We start from the raw sequence: 17,468 nt of genomic DNA on the forward strand, positions 1-17,468 counted from the left end.
CTGGTGGCACCGTGGTTAAGAATCTGCCTGCCAATGCAGGGGACACGGATTCAAGCCCTGTTCCGGGAAGATCCCACATGCCGTGGAGCAACTAAGCCCATGCGCCACAACTACTGAGCCTGCACTCCAGAGCCCGCGAGCCACAACTACTGAAGCCCGCGCACCTAGAGCCCGTGCTCCGCAACAAGCCACCTCAGTGAGAAGCCTGCGTGCTGCAACGAAGAGTAGCCCCCGCTCCCCGCAACTAGAAAAAGCCTGTGCACAGCAGCGAAGATCCAATGCAGCCAAAAATAAATAAATTTCTTTTTTTAAAAAAAGATGAAGTTATGAGAGCAAGCAATTTCATTGCACTTACCATGTCTGCAGTGGGAAGCACTTTACACATGCTGACTCAATCCTCATGACAAACTACATGGGTGTTACTACTATTGATCCCATTTTACAGATGAAGCAGCCAAGGGGCAGAAAGGTTAAACATTTGGCTGGGGGTCCCATGGTAAGGTGCAGAGCTGGACTTCCCACCCAGCATGAACCTTTTTTTTTTTTTTTGGTATGCGGGCCTCTCACTGTTGTGACCTCTCCCGTTGCGGAGCACAGGCTCAGCAGCCATGGCTCACGGGCCCAGCCGCTCCGTGGCATGTGGGATCTTCCCGGACCGGGGCACGAACCTGTGTCCCCTACATCGGCAGGCGGACTCTCAACCACTGCGCCACCAGGGAAGCCCCCAGCAGGAAGCTTTAAAACACTAAGCTCTTAACCACTGTGCTCACCCAACAGCCTTGACCCTGATAATGGCAGCCAGGAGGTCAACTCCAGGCTGCGGCCAGTTCAGTCTCCACTGAGAAATAATTCAGAAAGCACGTCCTAACGGGGGTAAGGGAGACGCTTTCTCTTTGCCGACTAAAATGACCCATTATAACAGTCCCTGAAGGTGACCGCTCTTCTGCTGTCTGATGCCATCTGCTTTACTATCCAGATCTCCGGTCTCAGCTCAAGCCCTGGTTCCCACTGTCAGGGATGATGTGAGGCCAGGGCTGCTTGCTGGAGGTACCAGAGGTAAGACAGGCGTGGCACTGGGAGGCAGGCCCAAGGGGTCCTGGAGTGAGGAGTCCTAGGAACATTCTCTTCTGATGAAGGTCACTGCCTGAGCCCTGGCCTTCCCTGGAGAACTGAAGCCCCAGGAAGGAGAGGCAGGCACAGAGATTAGGAACGGTCTATTCCCAACTCTAACTCCCAAGCCCTCCATCAGAGCTACCATCAGGAAAGTGATTAACCTTTGAGATGGGAACCAGCTGCACCAGGGAGCAGTGGGAGAGGGGAGGAGCAGAGACTGGGAGAGCAAGACAGAGAAGCAGAGAGGGAAAAGAGGCAGATACCCAGAAGCCAGAGGAGAGATGAGCGAAGAAACACTGAAAACGATACAGCCGAGGGAGCAGGACAGTCAGGAAATGATCACCTGGTCTGCTGGCCCTGGCCAGGGCATCCACGTGTGCCCACCTCAATCTCCCCAGAGGGCAGGGGTACACATTCCAAGTTACAAACCTCAAGTCAAAGCACCTGCTCGCCCACCTGCCTGACTGGCCACACCCAAGAGCGGGCAGTCCTGGGCTGACAGCGCCACCTGCTGGTGCTGAGGAGAACTGTCTATGTTCCCATCTTACCCGCCACCTGGGGATGCAAACTTCCCATCCCCTCTCCTGCCCCTTCCTCATTTCACACCTCCCAAGCCTGTTCCCGCCTCAAGGCCTCTTTATGTGCTCTTCCCACCACTTGGAATCCTTTTCCCCCAAAATATCTTCATGACTGGCTCTTCCTCTTTCTTCAGGTCTCCGCTCAAAGGTCACTTTTTTTTTTTTTGCGGTACGCGGGCCTCTCACTGTTGTGGCCTCTCCCATTGCGGAGCACAGGCTCCGGACGCGCAGGCCCAGCGGCCATGGCTCACGGGCCCAGCCGCTCCGCGGCATGTGGGATCTTCCCGGACCGGGGCACGAACCCGTGTCCCCTGCATCGGCAGGCGGACTCTCAACCACTGCGCCACCAGGGAAGCCCTCAAACGTCACTTCTATGGAGAGGCTGCTCCTGACCACCCACCTCAAGGAGCCCCTGTGCCCCTCCCCCGTCACCTCACTATTTTGTTTCCTTCACAAGCGAGTCTGGGCATTATCTGAGACCACCTGAATTCTTTATCCTGTTCCTGTCTGCCTCCCCCATTAGAAAGTACCACGAGGCCCCACCAGGTCTGAATGGGTCCACTTTTGTATGACTTGCACTCAGAACTGGCCCTGGCAATGAGCATTGCTGTTTGAACCTCTCCATAGTCATTCAGCGGAGCCTCCTGAGCACACAGACCCAACTTCAAACTCCACAGGGATGACCCTCAAGCTCCTCAAAACTCACCCTGTTCAAGGCCAAAGTCATTACCTTCCCCTGCAAACGGGGCTTCTCTCCTGCGCTCCCAGCTCCGTGCCTGCAAGTGACAACTTTGCAAATCCTCTGGGCGTGAAACCCCGGTTTCTAGGGGACTCCTCCTCTCACTCTCCTCACGTGGATCAGACACCTCACCTGGAGATTCCACCTTCACTCGGCCCTGGCCGGGCCGCCCCCCGCTGTGGAGGGACCCCCCCCCACACACACACACACACACACACACACTCCCTCCCCAGCCCAGTCCCCACCTCCCAGTTCCTCAAGAGTGACAATTTCCTCACCTCCTTAATCCATCTCCAGGACTCCCAAAGATGCCTTCCCCAACCACCAAAGAGACAGACAGTTCTGCACCCCAGTCTTCAGGGCACCTGTCACCTCCTCAGTATCACACTTGAGACCCTCTCTGAGCACACCCTCCACTTGCCTCAGTACCTGACTCACTGTTACACAAACAGCTTCATACACTCCCCCACCCAACGCCTTTGCTCTCACTGTTTTCTCAGGCTGGGACACCCCCTGCAACCCTCCCCTCCTAGAAGGTTCCTTTTCAAACTTCAAATGCCACCTCCTTCAAGAAGCCTTCCCTGTTTCCACCAGGAAATATTCACTGTTCCTCCCATGTCTCTACTGGCGATGGCCTGCGCTTTGTGGTTGGCTGTTAAATGTCTGTCTCCTCCATAGATTGTGAGCTCTTGGGGTGCAGGGGCCAGGCCCTGAATCACCTACCCACTCTCAGTGTCTTCGGTATTGGCAATACTCGTGAGCACTAAGGACCATCCTAAGTGCCTTTCATGTGTTGGCTTATTTAATCCTCAAGCACCCCTATGAGGAAGGAACTCTCATCATCCACTTTCCAGACGGGGACATGGAAGCTCAGAGAGGTTCGAGGTTTGTCCAACGTAACCCCGTTACTGCGCGGTAGAGCCAGGAGCCCCAGCACCTAAAACAGCACCTGACACAAGATAGGTGCCCAGTGAATATTCTTTAGAGAAACGAATGCGGGGTTCCCTGGTGGCGCAGTGGTTAAGAATCCTACTGCCAATGCAGGTGACACGGGTTAGAGCCCTGGTCCGGGAAGATCCCACATGCCGCGGAGCAGCTAACCCGTGCACCACAACTACTGAGCCTACGCTCTAGAGCCCACAAAGCCACAGCTACTGAGCCCGCGTGCGGCAGCTACTGAAGCCCGCACCTAGAGCCTGTGCTCCGCAACAGAGAAGCCACCGCAATAAGAAGCCCACGCACCGCAACGAAGAGTAGCCCCCGCTCGCCGCAACTAGAGAAAGCCTGAATGCAGCAACGAAGACCCAACGCAGCCAAAAATAAAAATGAAATAAAATAAATTTATTTTTTTTAAAAAATGTATAACCAACAAAGACCTACTGTATAGCACAGGGAACTCTGCTCAATATTCTGTAACAACCGAACTGGGAAAAGAATTTGAAAAAGAATAGATATATGTATAACTGAATCACTTTGTTGTACACCTGAAACTAACACAACATTGTTAATCAACTATACTCCAATATAAAATAAAAAGTTTAAAAAAAAAAAGGTGCAGGCAGCAATTGTTTTTTAACGGACTTAGAATCCTAACAGTTTTCCTGTCTCAGACACTTACAAGTTCCTGAACCCACGCCATTTGGGGGACAGGCGTGCAGACACTGCTGGGGCTCCCCTGATAAAGCCTGGGTCCCATTCACTGCGAGGAACTTAGGCCCCCGCACGGGACACCACACCACGTAAAACATAGCTGTCTTGCGTGTCTTCTGTAACACAGCCGTCCCAGACCCACACGACCAAAAACTAACATGGTCCCAGGAGAAAGAGGGAGCGGCTCCAGCTTCCTGGCTGATAGGGATTCCACAGCTGCACCTGGAGGTCGTGGATTCGAGTGTAAACAGAGAAAGTGTCAGAGGTCACCCCCAGCCTCCATCCCCATAACACCCGAATACTTCGGACCCAGGCACAATCACCACTGTTTACAACATTTGACACTTCACCAGGAGACCTTCCACACACCATGCCTCGCACCCCTTGGAAGCAGCAGCCGTCACTCCCGTTCTACTCCCTCCATTACGCCATGTGCCCCTCGAGTCTCGGTGGGACCAACGGCATCGATGTGTGTCTGTGCGAGTGTAGAGCACAGTTCTACCCTTCCACGCCTGAACCTGTGTCGAGCGTGATCACTGGGTCTGCCTTTGGGCCTGTGCTCAGAATTAAGTATGATCAAGAGAAGAGAATGACAGAGCCTTCTGAGTCAGACAACCCTGGTTGGAACCCGCTGCATCTCGTACCAGCTATGTGACCCAGCAGGTCACTTAACCATCCTGAGCGGCTTGTGGGATCTTAGTTCCCCGACCAGGGATTGAACCCAGGTCATGGCAGTGAAAGCGCTGAGTCCTAACCACTGGACCGCCAGGGAATTCCTGGTTTCTTCCATTTTAAAATGGGGAGAACAGCAGGAGCCACTTCACGGGACAGTGGTGAGGGTGGAATGAGGTAACAAAGCCGGTGCTGGTTTTGTTGCTGTTATAACATAAGGTGGCATCGACCAAGCTCGTGCCTTTTAGGGGTTGTGTTGCTCAGAGTGTAGCCCTGAGCGATGTGTGTGTGTGTGTGTGTGTGTGTGTGTGTGTGTGTGCGCGTGTGGCTGGCGGGGGGGCTGGGGTGTCTGAATGAGAATGCAAAAGCCAGGACCCACGACTTAATACACTTGAACTGGGTGCGGACCAGTTCTGTTCTCAGGCCCAGGGAGGCAAGAGCTGGGTGTGAGCTCCCAGCTTCCAAAGATCAAATTTGTGGCCGCCTCCTTGGCGCCACCTAGTGGCTCCGGATTTATGGAGCGCAGACATCTTCTGGAACTGGAGATCTGGGAATATCTCTCAACATCAGCATTTGACCTGTCACAGACTGGGTAGAATCTCTGGGCTCGTCTGGAGATCTCCAGGGGAGTCTGTCCAGCGCTGTCCAACAGAACTTTCTGTAACTATGGAGATGTTCTGTATCTGCGCTGTCCAATACCGGAGGCACCAGTCACAGTGACTACTGAGCGCTGGAAATGTGGCTAGTGTGACTGGGGAACTGAATTTTTAAGTAATTTAATTTTTAAGTAATTTAAATTGCCACACGTGACCGTATTGGACAGCACTGGTCTGGAGGATTGTTTGAGACCTGGAATCTAGCTATGCCTCGGGGAAGATAGACTGGCTCCCTGGTCCTTCCAGTTACGAAAACCAAGACATCCCCTTTTCACGTAGGCTGGTGAGACCTGGGTTCTGGCCAATTCCACCGAGAGTCCTGACCAATCAGATGATGAACAACTGATCCAACTAGGTCCTCTTCTAGGGCCTATGAATACAAAACACATTCAGGGAAGGCAGGAGGAAGGAAGCCTATTACTGAAAGACAAGAGGGCCCACGCCCCTGGAGCTGCTAGCGGGTACAAGGCAGGGCTCCACGCTTCCAGAATGCTGCACACCCCAATCCTGGAGGAGCTGGGCCCCCACATGACTGGAGAGCTACCCAGGGCCTTTCTCTGTCTTTAGACTGCAGACACAAGCATGGCTTTGGAGACAGATAAATCTGGTTCAGTTCCCAGATTGCCAGTTGTGTGACCTGAAGCAAGTGACAACCTCTTTGAGGCTAATTTTCCTAATCTGTGCAATAGGAATCAGGGCACATATCTTACAGGGATCGGGTGAGGGTTAAGATAATGCATATAAGAGCATTTCACACAGTGCAGATGCACAGAACAAGCACTCAACGTTTGCTAAAATAATTATTAGTCCTACATAGCTCTACACCAAACCATCATTACCTAAGTTTTTACAGCCTGGAAAAAAAAACAAAAACTGATTAATAGAACAATTATCTGGATTGCCACACCAGGGCACAGTCCTTGGCTCCCCAACCCAAGTCCGGCCAGTCTCCACATTTTGCAGGTTCTACCGTGGAGCATCTTGTTTCCACATCACACCTGAAGCCACCTTCATCTCTCGCTTGAGCGGTTACTGGTCCATGTCCATCTGCTTCTAGTGGGGTCCCATTGGCTCTACTTTAGCAGCCACAGTGACCCTCCAGACCGCTACTCAAAACCTCCAACTATCTATCTCCCCATAGCTCAATAAACTGAACACACGCTCTGAAGTCTGACGTTCAGGGCCCACCAACACAACCAGGCCCCCACCTTTTGGACCTGAATCCTCATTATTCTGAGACCCCAGCCACACCGACTCCCTGAGCAAACTTGCTCTATTTCACCTCTGGGCCGTACAAGATTCAAGAGACAGGTCAATGGAATAAGACAGAAGCCCAAAAAGGTACCTTTGGATATGTAAGAATTTAGTGGTGGAAATGGAAAACTAAAGTCTAGTGCTAGAACAACTGACTGATTATTTGGAAAAAATGAAAGTGTAAGTTTATCTCTCATCTTACCCCAAACTAAATTTCAAATGGATCAAAAAGTTAAATGTAAAAAGGAAATAAAACTATTTTTTTTAAAAAAGAACATACAGGCAACCACCAACTTTCTGAATGGAGAAGGACTTTTCTAAGCATAAAAATAAAAAAAGAAGTCACAAATAAAAAGACTGACAGATTTTGCTACCTTAAAATTGAAAACTTTTGCAACAAAAAACAACAGAGTCAAATTTATGGGCAAAGGGTAAACTGAGAAAAATTATTTGTAAATAAAAATATGAATGACAACGAGTTAACAGCTTTAATTAAAAGAGAGAAATCAACAAGAAGAATATGAATATACCAATAGAAAAATAGGCAAGAGTCATTAAGAAATATTTTCTTAAATAAATTAAAAAATAAATGTGTGAAAACATTTTACCTTTATTGGTAGCCAAAGGAAATCATCAAAGATACACACAAAGATTTATATTCAAAGACGTTTTTGAGCATTAAAAATAGTTAAAAACTAATAACGGGGGGGCTTCCCTGGTGGCGCAGTGGTTGAGAGTCCGCCTGCCGATGCAGGGGACACGGGCTCGTGCCCTGGTCCGGGAAGATCCCACATGCCGCAGAGCAGCTGGGCCCGTGAGCCATGGCTGCTGAGCCTGCGCGTCCGGAGCCTGTGCTCTGCAACGGGAGAGGCCACAACAGTGAGAGGCCCGCGTACCGCAAAAAAAATAATAATAATAACGGGGGAAGGGTAAGCTGGGACAAAGTGAGAGAGTGGCATAGACTTAATATATACTACCAAATGTAAAATAGATAGCTAATGGGAAGCAGCCACATAGCACAGAGATCAGCTTGGTGCTTTGTGACCACCTAGAGGGGTGGGATAGGGAGGGTGGGAGGGAGACGCAAGAGGGAGGAGATATGGGGATATATGTATACATATAGCTGATTCACTTTGTTATAAAGCAGAAACTAACACACCATTGTAAGCAATTATACTCCAATAAAGATGTTAAAAAATAATAATAATAACAGGGACTTCCCTGGCGGTCCAGTGGTTAAGACTCGGCGCCACTGCCGTGGGCCTGGGTTCAATCTCCGGTCGGGGAACTAAGATCGCAAGCCACACGGTGCAGCCAAAAAAAAAATTTTTTTAGTGTTTTTTTTAAAAATTAAAAACAACCTTAACATTTAAAAATAAGGGACTTCCCTGGTGGCTCAGTGGTTAAGAATCCGCCTGCCAATGCAGGGGACACGGGTTCAGTCCCTGGTCCGGGAAGATCCCACACGCCACAGAGCAACTAAGCCCATGTGCCACAACTACTGAGCCTGCGCTCTAGAGCCCGAGAGCCACAACTACTGAAGCCCGCGTGCCTAGAGCCCGTGCTCCTCAACAAGAGAAGCCACCGCAATGAGAAGCCCGCGCACCACAACGAAGAGTAGCCCCGGCTCACTGCAGCTAGAGAAAGCCCGCGTGCAGCAATGAGACCCAAAGCAGTCAAAAATAAATAAATAAAAATAAAAATAAAACAGTGATTAACTATGGAAAATTATAATGATAGTATGGTATGCAATACTTTTAATTATGTTTTTAAAGCATATTTAATGGTGTTCAAAATGTCATTATATAGTACGTTTTAAAAGGAAGCTAAAAAGCACAAAAAGATTATAAAGGAACACATCAAAGTGAAAACATTTTAGGTGGTGGGTGATGGCTTTTTATTTTTTCATCTCAATATTTGTATGCATTTTCTAAATCTACAGCGAGCCCTTACTTATTTTTATCATCAGGAAAAATGCTAGTTTTAAAAGGAAAAAAAAAAAAGATTGTACCAATATGGGAAAATGCTTGTGCTACAACAAAGAAAAAAGGGCAGAAGCACCTCCATCCAGGTCTGTGGAGAGAGACTCAAAGAGGTCATGTGAGTTTTCATTCACTTATTCAGAGTTAATTAATTAATGTCTGTATAATAAATAATAAAATAAAATGTGCTGTGGTCCATCACATCAATGTAAAAATTAAATATCAGTGAGGACGTGGGGAAGAGGACTCTAGGAGAATTCTCACACATCCCTGGTAGGAGTGTCAATGGTAAAACCTCTCTTGAGGACAATCTGGCTGCATCCGGTAGAGCTGCAACCCACCAGCCCCACCCCCCCCACGTCCCTCTCCAGGTGACCTCTCACACAAATGCAGAGAGGGTCAGGTGAGGGGACAGGGCTGCAGCATTGTTTGCAACATCAGAAAATGCAAACAACCTTAAGTTTCCATCAGTAGGAGATACAACGGGGGAAACAAAAAATGTGATATGTTTATGTGAAAAGAAAAACAAAAAATACTACATGGCAATTAAAAAGGAGGAGCTACACCTATCTCTGATACCATGGATGGATTCCAAAATCCATGTGGAGTGGCACAAATGCAGAACTATAATGGTAACAACTAACGCATCTAGTGTGCTCTACGTGCCCACCCTGTTCTAAGCACTTGACATATGTAAATTTGCACAATCCCCAAAATAACCCTACAAGAAGGTTTTAGGTTCTACCCTTATTCCCAGTTACAGATGAACAAACTGAGGCACAGAGAAGTTAAGTAACCTGCCTGAGGTCTCACAGCTCTCAAGTGGCAGAGTCAGGACCTGAACCCCGGCAGGCTGATGCCTGAACACCACCATGACGTATAAATTCAAAAGGACATCATGCAGGTGAATTTTTAATACACACAAAAAACTATACTGTGTTTCTAGATACCTATCTTATGAACGTGAAAGTATTAAAAATGTGGACTGAGAAAAGCATACCAAATTGCTGACAGAGCTCACCTCTACTGACGGAAGAGGCAATGTAACAGGGCCAAGAAGGAGTGATTCCAGGAACTTAACTTTATGATGTTTTACTTCTTTTCTTAAAAAACAAAGCTCAGGGCTTCCCTGGTGGCGCAGTGGTTGAGAGTCCGCCTGCCGATGCAAGGGACGCGGGTTCGTGCCCCGGTCCGGGAAGATCCCACATGCCGCGGAGCGGCTGGGCCCGTGAGCCATGGCCGCTGAGCCTGCGCGTCTGGAGCCTGTGCTCCGCAACGGGAGAGGCCACAGCAGTGAGAGGCCCGCGTACCACAAAAAAAAAAAAAAAGTTAAATATAGAATTACCACATGATCCAGCGATTCAGCTTCTGGGTATAACCCAAAAGAACTGAAAGCAGGGACTCAGATATTTGTACACCCATGTTCATAGCTGCATTATTCACAACAGCCAAAAGGTGGAAGCAACCCAAGCGTCTATTGACTGATGAGCAGATGAACAAAATGCGGCATTTACGTACAATAAAATAATATACAACCTTCAAAAGGGAGGAAATTCTGACACATGCTACACCGTGAATAAACCTTGAATACGTTATGCTAAGAAAAATAAGTCAGTCACAAAAGGGCAAATACTGCATGATTTCACTTATGTAAGGTCCCTGGGGTAGTCAAATTCATAGAGACAGAAAGCAGAATGGTGGGTGCCAGGGGCTGGTGGGAGGCGGGGAATGGAGAGGTACTGTTTCATGGGTACAGAGTTTCAATCTGAGATCATGAAGAAGTTCGAGAAATGGATAGTGGTGATAGTTGGACAACATTATAAATGTACTTAATGCCACTGTATGTATTTCACCACAATTTTTTTTAAAAACGATTTGATGAAAATGAAACAAAATGTTAACAACGGTCAATTCTGGGTCATGAGTCCTAGCGGTTTGCCATGTCGTTGTTCTAAAAAACTAACAAAACAGGAGGTTCCGTGTGGTCGAGGACGTGGAGGCCCCAGCCTCGCAGCTGGCTCAGGCCTCTTCCATCTCTTCCCTGGTCCTCCTATTTTTACTGCATTGTGGTTGCTATGGAAACAAGGGGCACCTTGAGCTCCCCGAGCTCAGCCCAGGTGCTGCTAACTCCTGGAATAATGTCAGAGTGCGAATGAAATAAAAACCCCGATCATCTGGGCCTCGTGTACACATACCTCTGCCCTCCTCATATATTTATCAAGGGACCATGTGTTCATGCGTGAGCCTGCGGTGACTGTCACCTGCACGCGTCTGTCCTCAGCAGCAGGCTTGGGTGTGGGTGCACATCGCTCCGGTTTGCCCATGGGGGTATGCTTGCATGCATGCGGGCATGTCACGTGGTTACGTGTATCTCCCCAGCCCAGGACTATTATTACCAATATCAGAAATATTAAAGCAGGGAACACTTACCTGGCACTAACAATGTAGCAGGCACTGTGCTCCATGCTTCACCCGGACTATCTCCTTTAAACCTCACAACAATAGTACCTACATATAGGTATTATTATTATCCCCAGAAAAAGAAATCAAGGCACAGAGAGGTTACATAACTTGACCAAGACCTCCCAGAGCACATGAACCTAACCACTGAATCTGTACTGTGGGGAAAAGAGATCTTTAAATGTCATTAGTTCCCAAACAGCTGCAAAACGTGCTGCATCAGAAGCACCACCTCTGGCCCTGATAAGGCACAGGTTTCCTGGGCCCCACCCAGGCCTCAGGAAGCAGAGTCCCCAGGGTGGGTCTGCACGGCAGCCAGGGCAGACAACTAGTGGTCCCCTGGGTTGAGCTGACTGACAGGGTTGTATAAGGCGTGGCAGGGTGGGGTCAGGGGCTGTTCCTCGGCCCAGAAATGGTCCTGGGAAAGTCTGTGATTCAATGCTCCTCGATTCCAGATGGCATCAGCTGGTGGCAAGGCAACCGAGAAGAGGTAAGAGCTGCTGCCACACACACACACACACACACACACACACACACCCAGGGCAGGGCTCCAAAATTCAGTTATGTGGCTTTGTGGCCTGCCGGGCACGGATTTCCGCTCACTCCACCCTCTCAGAATGAGCTGGGCCGTGGGTGGAGGATGACAGTGCCGTAACCCGACCCGTTCACAGCTCAGCCCGAGGCAGGGAGGGGTCAGCCGCCTCACCTGGACAACAAACAGTGACGGAGCCCAGGTTGGGCACCCCAGAGGCTCCCACGGCCTCAGCCCTCAAGGGGAGAGGGACACAGACAGAAACCACTGGACCAGCACAGGGCAGGAGGAGATAAATGTGGAACCCTTGAGGTTCCAGCTGCTCCAGGAGCACAAGGAACAGAGTGCTTCGTCCTCAATGGGAAGGAGGTGTTCACGGAGGAAGCAGCATCTAAGCTGGTCCTGGAAGGACAGGAGGGTTGATGCTGCTGGGAGAGGAGGAAGTAAAGGCATTTCTGCAGAAGCAGCCATCCAGGCTGAAAAGCGCCAGGAAACAGCAAATCCCATCACCCGGCTAGAGCTAAAGGTCAAGAGGAGACACAGTTGTAAGGGGGTCGGGGGGGAACAGCTAGATATGTACTGGGGCACAGAGAGGCTAAATAACTTGCCCAAGGTCACCCAGCTGGTAGAATCAGGATTTAAACATAAGCTGCCTGACTCCAAAGCCCAATGAATTAACCACTAAGATGGGGCTCACCGGCTGGTAGCCTTTTCTTCTGCACGTGCTTTAGAATGCTGTAGAGGTGGGCCTGTCTGGACTGGGAACAATGTTTCTCAGTGGGTCGGGGGAGCTCTTATACCCCTGCCCCGGAAACTCAGCAAAGCCTGGAGACGTTTTTGATTGTCACTACTAGGGGGTAGGTGGCTGGCATCTCATGAGCAGAGGTTAGAGATGCTGCTGAACATCTACAGTGCACCGGCGAGTCCCCACAGCAAAGAATTCTCCAGCCCCAACTGTCAACAGAAACCCTGGGCTAGAGAGACTCACCCACTTACGGCCCATTTTAACATCCAGCCCCACCTGAGCCGTTGACATTCGTCACACTCGTTTATCCCTTGGGACAGGGGTTCCCAAATTTTGCTGCAGGTTGGAATCACCCGGGAATCTTTTAAAAGTGCTGATGCTGGGTCCCACCCTAGATGCTCTGATTTCCAAGCCTGGAATTGGGTGCAACCTGGGCATGAGAACTTTTTTAAGCCTCCCAGGTGATACCAAAGTGCAGAAAAGCTTGAGAACCAGTGCTGTGGTTGAGGGCACAGAGGATCCAACTATCTTCTGTGGACCATGGACAGTTAGTTTTTCTAATGCCAGAAAGAGAAGTCACTGGGGAGTAAACACAAACAAAGACTGCCCAGGGGGACTTCCCTGGTGGTCCAGTGGTTAAGACTCCGTGCTCCCAATGTAAGGGGCCTGGGTTCAATCAGGGAACTATGATCCCACATACCACGCCCTGCAGCTACTGAGCCCACGCGCTCTAGAGCCCACGCGCTGCAACTAGAGAGAGCCACGCGACACAACTAGCGAAGCCCGCGTGCCACAACAAAGACCCAGCTCAGCCAAAATAAAATTAATTCATTAATTAGTTAATTCAAAAAAAAAAAAAAAAAGACGGCCCAGTCCCCAACCAGGGTCTCAGGGACAAGCCCATGCAGAATCAGGACTAACAAGGTCTACCATCGGTGCTGTGGATACGGGCCTCCTTGGAGAAGTTAGAGATGGCTGTGGGGATGATGAATTAGAGTTGGCGGAGGCCCGAGGAGGAGGTTAATTAGAGAGGCTCTGTCACCATCTGGGCAGGAGATAATGGGCCTGAACCGGGAGGAGGGCAGGAGAGGACCAATCCCCGTGACTCGGGGGCTTCACAACCCAGTGACAGAGAAAGAACTGGATTAGGAAGAGAGAAAAGATTAATTGAGAGTGAGTCCAGTCTGGAGCCAGAGCAGGAAATGACCAGTCAGTGGCTGAAGGCAGTGGCGAGAGCACCAGGGAAGGGGTGAACTGGGGAGAAGGGACCAGGGAGTAGGCCACAGGGAGATAGGAGCTGAGACCCGCAGGGCTGACACACCTGGAGCAGAAGTGGCACACAGGTGGGGTGAATCTGGCCTGCAGGATGGGTTACATATGGCTTTGTTTTTTTGTTTTTTTTTTTAATTCTTGAGCTAGTTGTCAAGATGTTGCCCAAACTCCAGATTTCCAGCTTCTCCTGTAACGTGGAAGATCTGGGGAGGCAGGCGGCATTCCTGCAGAGCACAGATGTGTGCTTGCCGGTGCCCCCAGGCCCCGCCTGGCAGTTGTACTAGGCCCTGCCAGATCCCTGCAGGCATCAGGTCTGTCTTCAGGAAGAAGAGACCAGGTCCTAAGTCAGAAAGTGGTGAAGATGGAGGAGCTGACAGGAAAGCAGGAAAGGGGCCAGGCACTGCACAGAGGCCGACCGCCGACCTCCGCGGTCCTGGTCCTGCACCCACTGCCTTCGAGCTGGGCCGTCTCAAGTTAGGCACATCCCCACTTGGGGTCTCAGTGTACTGATCTGTAAACAAGGAGGTTGAAGCCCTTGATCTCTCGTTGTCCATCCTCATGTCCATCGGGCTCCTGCAGGCTGCCCAGGGCCAATCCCTTTGGCCAGGCTTTGAAAGGAAGCCTAGAAAACCTGAACACTTCCAACAAAGATCAGGCCAGGCAGCGAGAAATCCCAAACAGAGCCAAAGAGGCCAGGGATGACCCGCCAGGGGCACAGACAACTCAGGGAACAGGAGCCACCTTCCATATTCTGAGGGGCTCTCGGGAGAAAGCAGGGTTATTAGCCCTGTTTAGGGTGGGAGATGAGTGACCAAGCGGCAGCAGTTACAGAAATTCCAGATGAAAATAATGGTCAGCTTTGAACAATCAGAGCTGTATTGCAATATAATAGCCTTACAAGATAATGAGCTCTCCGTCACTGGAGGTAACCAAGCTCAGGCTGGGTGACTAGTTTTAGGGGCACAAGGGATTCACATAGTGGCTAATTTGACCTTTTTATTTCAGGCCCTAAGATTCAAGGACTCCAGAGATCTGGGGATCTCTCCTGAAGGCTCCCCTCTCCCTTTTCCAGCACCCCCAAGGACAGGTGCTGGGCATTAGGCTCTAGACTCTTCCAGAGGGAAGGCCGAGGTGGTCTGGAAAAAGCATAGAACGTCTACTTCCTTGCTCCCCTTGCCCTTCACCAGGACCACAGGCCCCAGCAACCCCTGCCACACAGCCCCCATCCCAGCACAGCCTCACCCAGCACCCCCTCAGAGGCAGGGGGAGCAGCTAGCTCCTGAGCGGGGCTCCCAGCACAAGCCAGAGAGGCCATCTACATCCCCTCCTGACACCTCCATCCCCACTCCCTGCTCCCAGCCCCAGAGGAACCAGCAGGAGGAAGGCGATAGAAGCAAGCGCTCCCCCAACTCCAGACCCCTCTGAGTATTTCCCGGGCACCTGTCCATCAGGAGCCGCTCCAAGAGGATGCAGGGGTCCTGACACACCCACAGGGTCCACAGTGTGTGGACCGGAAGCACAAGGCATGCACAGTGTGGGGAGTCAAAGCCTCTCGCCAAAGCCCAGCGGGAGCAATTCTCCCCTAGCCTTGGCGAAATCCAGCTCCCGGTGAGCCAGGCAGAGCCCTCTGGCCTCCTCCTCACAGGACCCTGAGACTTCCCAACCAGGACAGGCCAGCAGGCCTCTGAAGAAGTTCAAGGGCACGGCCAGAGCCCTGAGCGTCCACGAGGACTTTCAGGGAGCTGGAGTGAGGGGGGGGGGCCCAGGATAGTTGGACCTGGGCTGGCAGGCCACAGGCCGCCCCATCTGCATCCTGCTCCCCCGCATCCCTGCCCTTGTCGCCATTAGCCCTGTCCCACGGGATCAACAAGCACCATTCGGCTCACCAGCCACGAGGAAAAACCCCCCTGGGGCCCCAGGAATAAGCAGAGCCCCTCCTGCCCACCATCCCGCACCCATCTCAGAAGAGCCCCAATGCCCAGTACCTACTGGCCAGAGCTGCCAGCCAGCTCCCTGCTGCCCATCATCAGATACCCACCAGACCTGGTCGAGACCCAGGGAGCTGCTTGTCCATCAAGAAATCAGAACAGGGACTCACCAGGGCTTCCTGGGCATGACGGGGACCGGCCAGTATGAGGCCAGGAGCACACAAATCCCTGGGGTTTGCTGCCTGGCAAATGGCACCTTTAGGTGCTTCTCCCAGTGCCTGGCAATGAAATCAGGCCACAGCCCAAACGCCGGCTAAGCACCCGCCTGCCTTGCTTCTCCCCGTAGCCACTCACGCCCCACGACTCCAGATCCCAAAACAGGCATGTTCGTGGTTACCATAGGAACTCGCTAAAGCCAAAAAAGACACCACACAGTCACCCACATGGGCCCTCAAAGCTCATGTCCACCTGCACGGGCAAGCTTGCACACACGCCGACACACACCTACACGCGCCAGCACTGTTCTCAGGCTCAGGGACCATCCTAAAGAATCAATGAACCAGGGCTGATACTTTAGCCAGAAACAGGGATGTGCCCCTCAGCCCCAGCTGGAACGTGTCTGCAAGTGGGTTCCCTGCACATCTCACGTGGCCAGCTGTCGGTTACAAGAGCAGTGGCACCAGCTAGGGCTCACCTGGTGCTCACCTGCCAAGGCACACCTGGAGCTGGGGGGAGGGGGGGTGCAGAGCCCCCGGGACCACCACCAGCTCTGCCCGCAAGGCCAGGGAGAGGGCACTGCCCAGCCTGCTTCCCTGGCGGCCGACCACCCCCTTCACCCCTCAGGATGCTGCTTCTCTCCTCTGTACCCTTCTATGGGAGGGTGGGGGGCAGGTATAAAGGTCAGGACCTAAGCCAGCCACTTGGGAGGGGAGAGGGGAAATCAGGAGCAGAGACTGTAATTCAGAGCCTTACTCCCTCCCTCTACCCCCAAGCTGCCCAAACTCCCCGTCTCCGTACACGGGACCAACATCCACTCAAAGGCTCACCCAGAGGGATTCCCTGGTGGCACAGTGGTTGAGAGTCTGCCTGCCAATGCAGGGGACACGGGTTCGAGCCCTGGTCTGGGAAGATCCCACATGCTGCGGAGCAACTAGGCCCCGTGAGCCACAACTACTGAGCCTGAACGTCTGGACCCTGTGCTCCGCAACAAGAGAGGCCACAATAGTGAGAGGCCTGCGCACCGCGATGAAGAGTGGCCCCCGCTTGCCGCAACTGGAGAAAGCCCTCGCACAGAAACGAAGACCCAACACAGCCAAAATTTTAAAAAATAATTAAAAAAAAAAAAAAAAGGCTCACCCAGAAACTTGAGTCTTCACCCTTCCCCTTCCCCTTGCTCCCACCTCCTACATCCAAACCAGCTCCAGGCTGGGGAGTCCGCCTCCTCAAGAGCTCTCCAGTCTGTCCACTCTCCCCAACCCCACTGGCCCTGCTCTAGCCTCAAGCCTCTCCAACGAGTCAGCAGATGGCAGCCAGCGGGGCGTTCAGACTCAAATCTGGCCACGTTACTCCCCTGCTTTAAAGCCTTTCCATGGCTCCCGGCCACACAGAGGGGCAAGCCCAGCCCTCCACACAGCCCTCCCACGCTCCTGGACGAGGCCCAGCCTGACGCCGCAGTCGCACCCCATGATCTGTCTGGTGTCATGACCGCACCCAGGTCCCTCCCAGCCCGCGCCATTCACACCTCACTGCCTGTGCGCTGTTGCTGCTGCCCCGAGTGTCTCTCCTCTCCGGGCTGGGCTTGCTCACCTTTGGAGATGGCTGAGGCATCACCAAGTCTCCAGGAAGCCCTCCTCCGTCCTCTCTGAGGACATCTCTGTTAGCACTTGT

At 51.7% G+C, this 17,468-nt stretch overlaps 1 protein-coding gene across 5 annotated transcripts in view; it reads right to left on the reverse strand.

Annotated features, from left to right (window-relative positions):
* Positions 1-17,468, reverse strand: part of RAP1GAP2 (RAP1 GTPase activating protein 2) — a 218,189-nt gene that overhangs the window by 158,773 nt on the left and 41,948 nt on the right. Inside the window, exon 1 of one of the 5 annotated variants that reach the window (XM_067714889.1) lies at positions 15,752-15,870. The exons of the other annotated variants lie outside the window; for them this stretch is intronic. Within the exon in view, the coding sequence (XP_067570990.1) occupies positions 15,752-15,768 (17 nt within the window). The 5' untranslated portion in view covers positions 15,769-15,870. Of the gene's footprint in view, positions 1-15,751; positions 15,871-17,468 lie in introns of those variants that run through there. 5 annotated transcript variants of the gene reach the window in all.

The sequence above is a fragment of the Pseudorca crassidens genome, chromosome 19 (assembly GCF_039906515.1).
Source record: "Pseudorca crassidens isolate mPseCra1 chromosome 19, mPseCra1.hap1, whole genome shotgun sequence".
Classification (NCBI taxonomy): Eukaryota; Metazoa; Chordata; class Mammalia; order Artiodactyla; family Delphinidae; genus Pseudorca; species Pseudorca crassidens.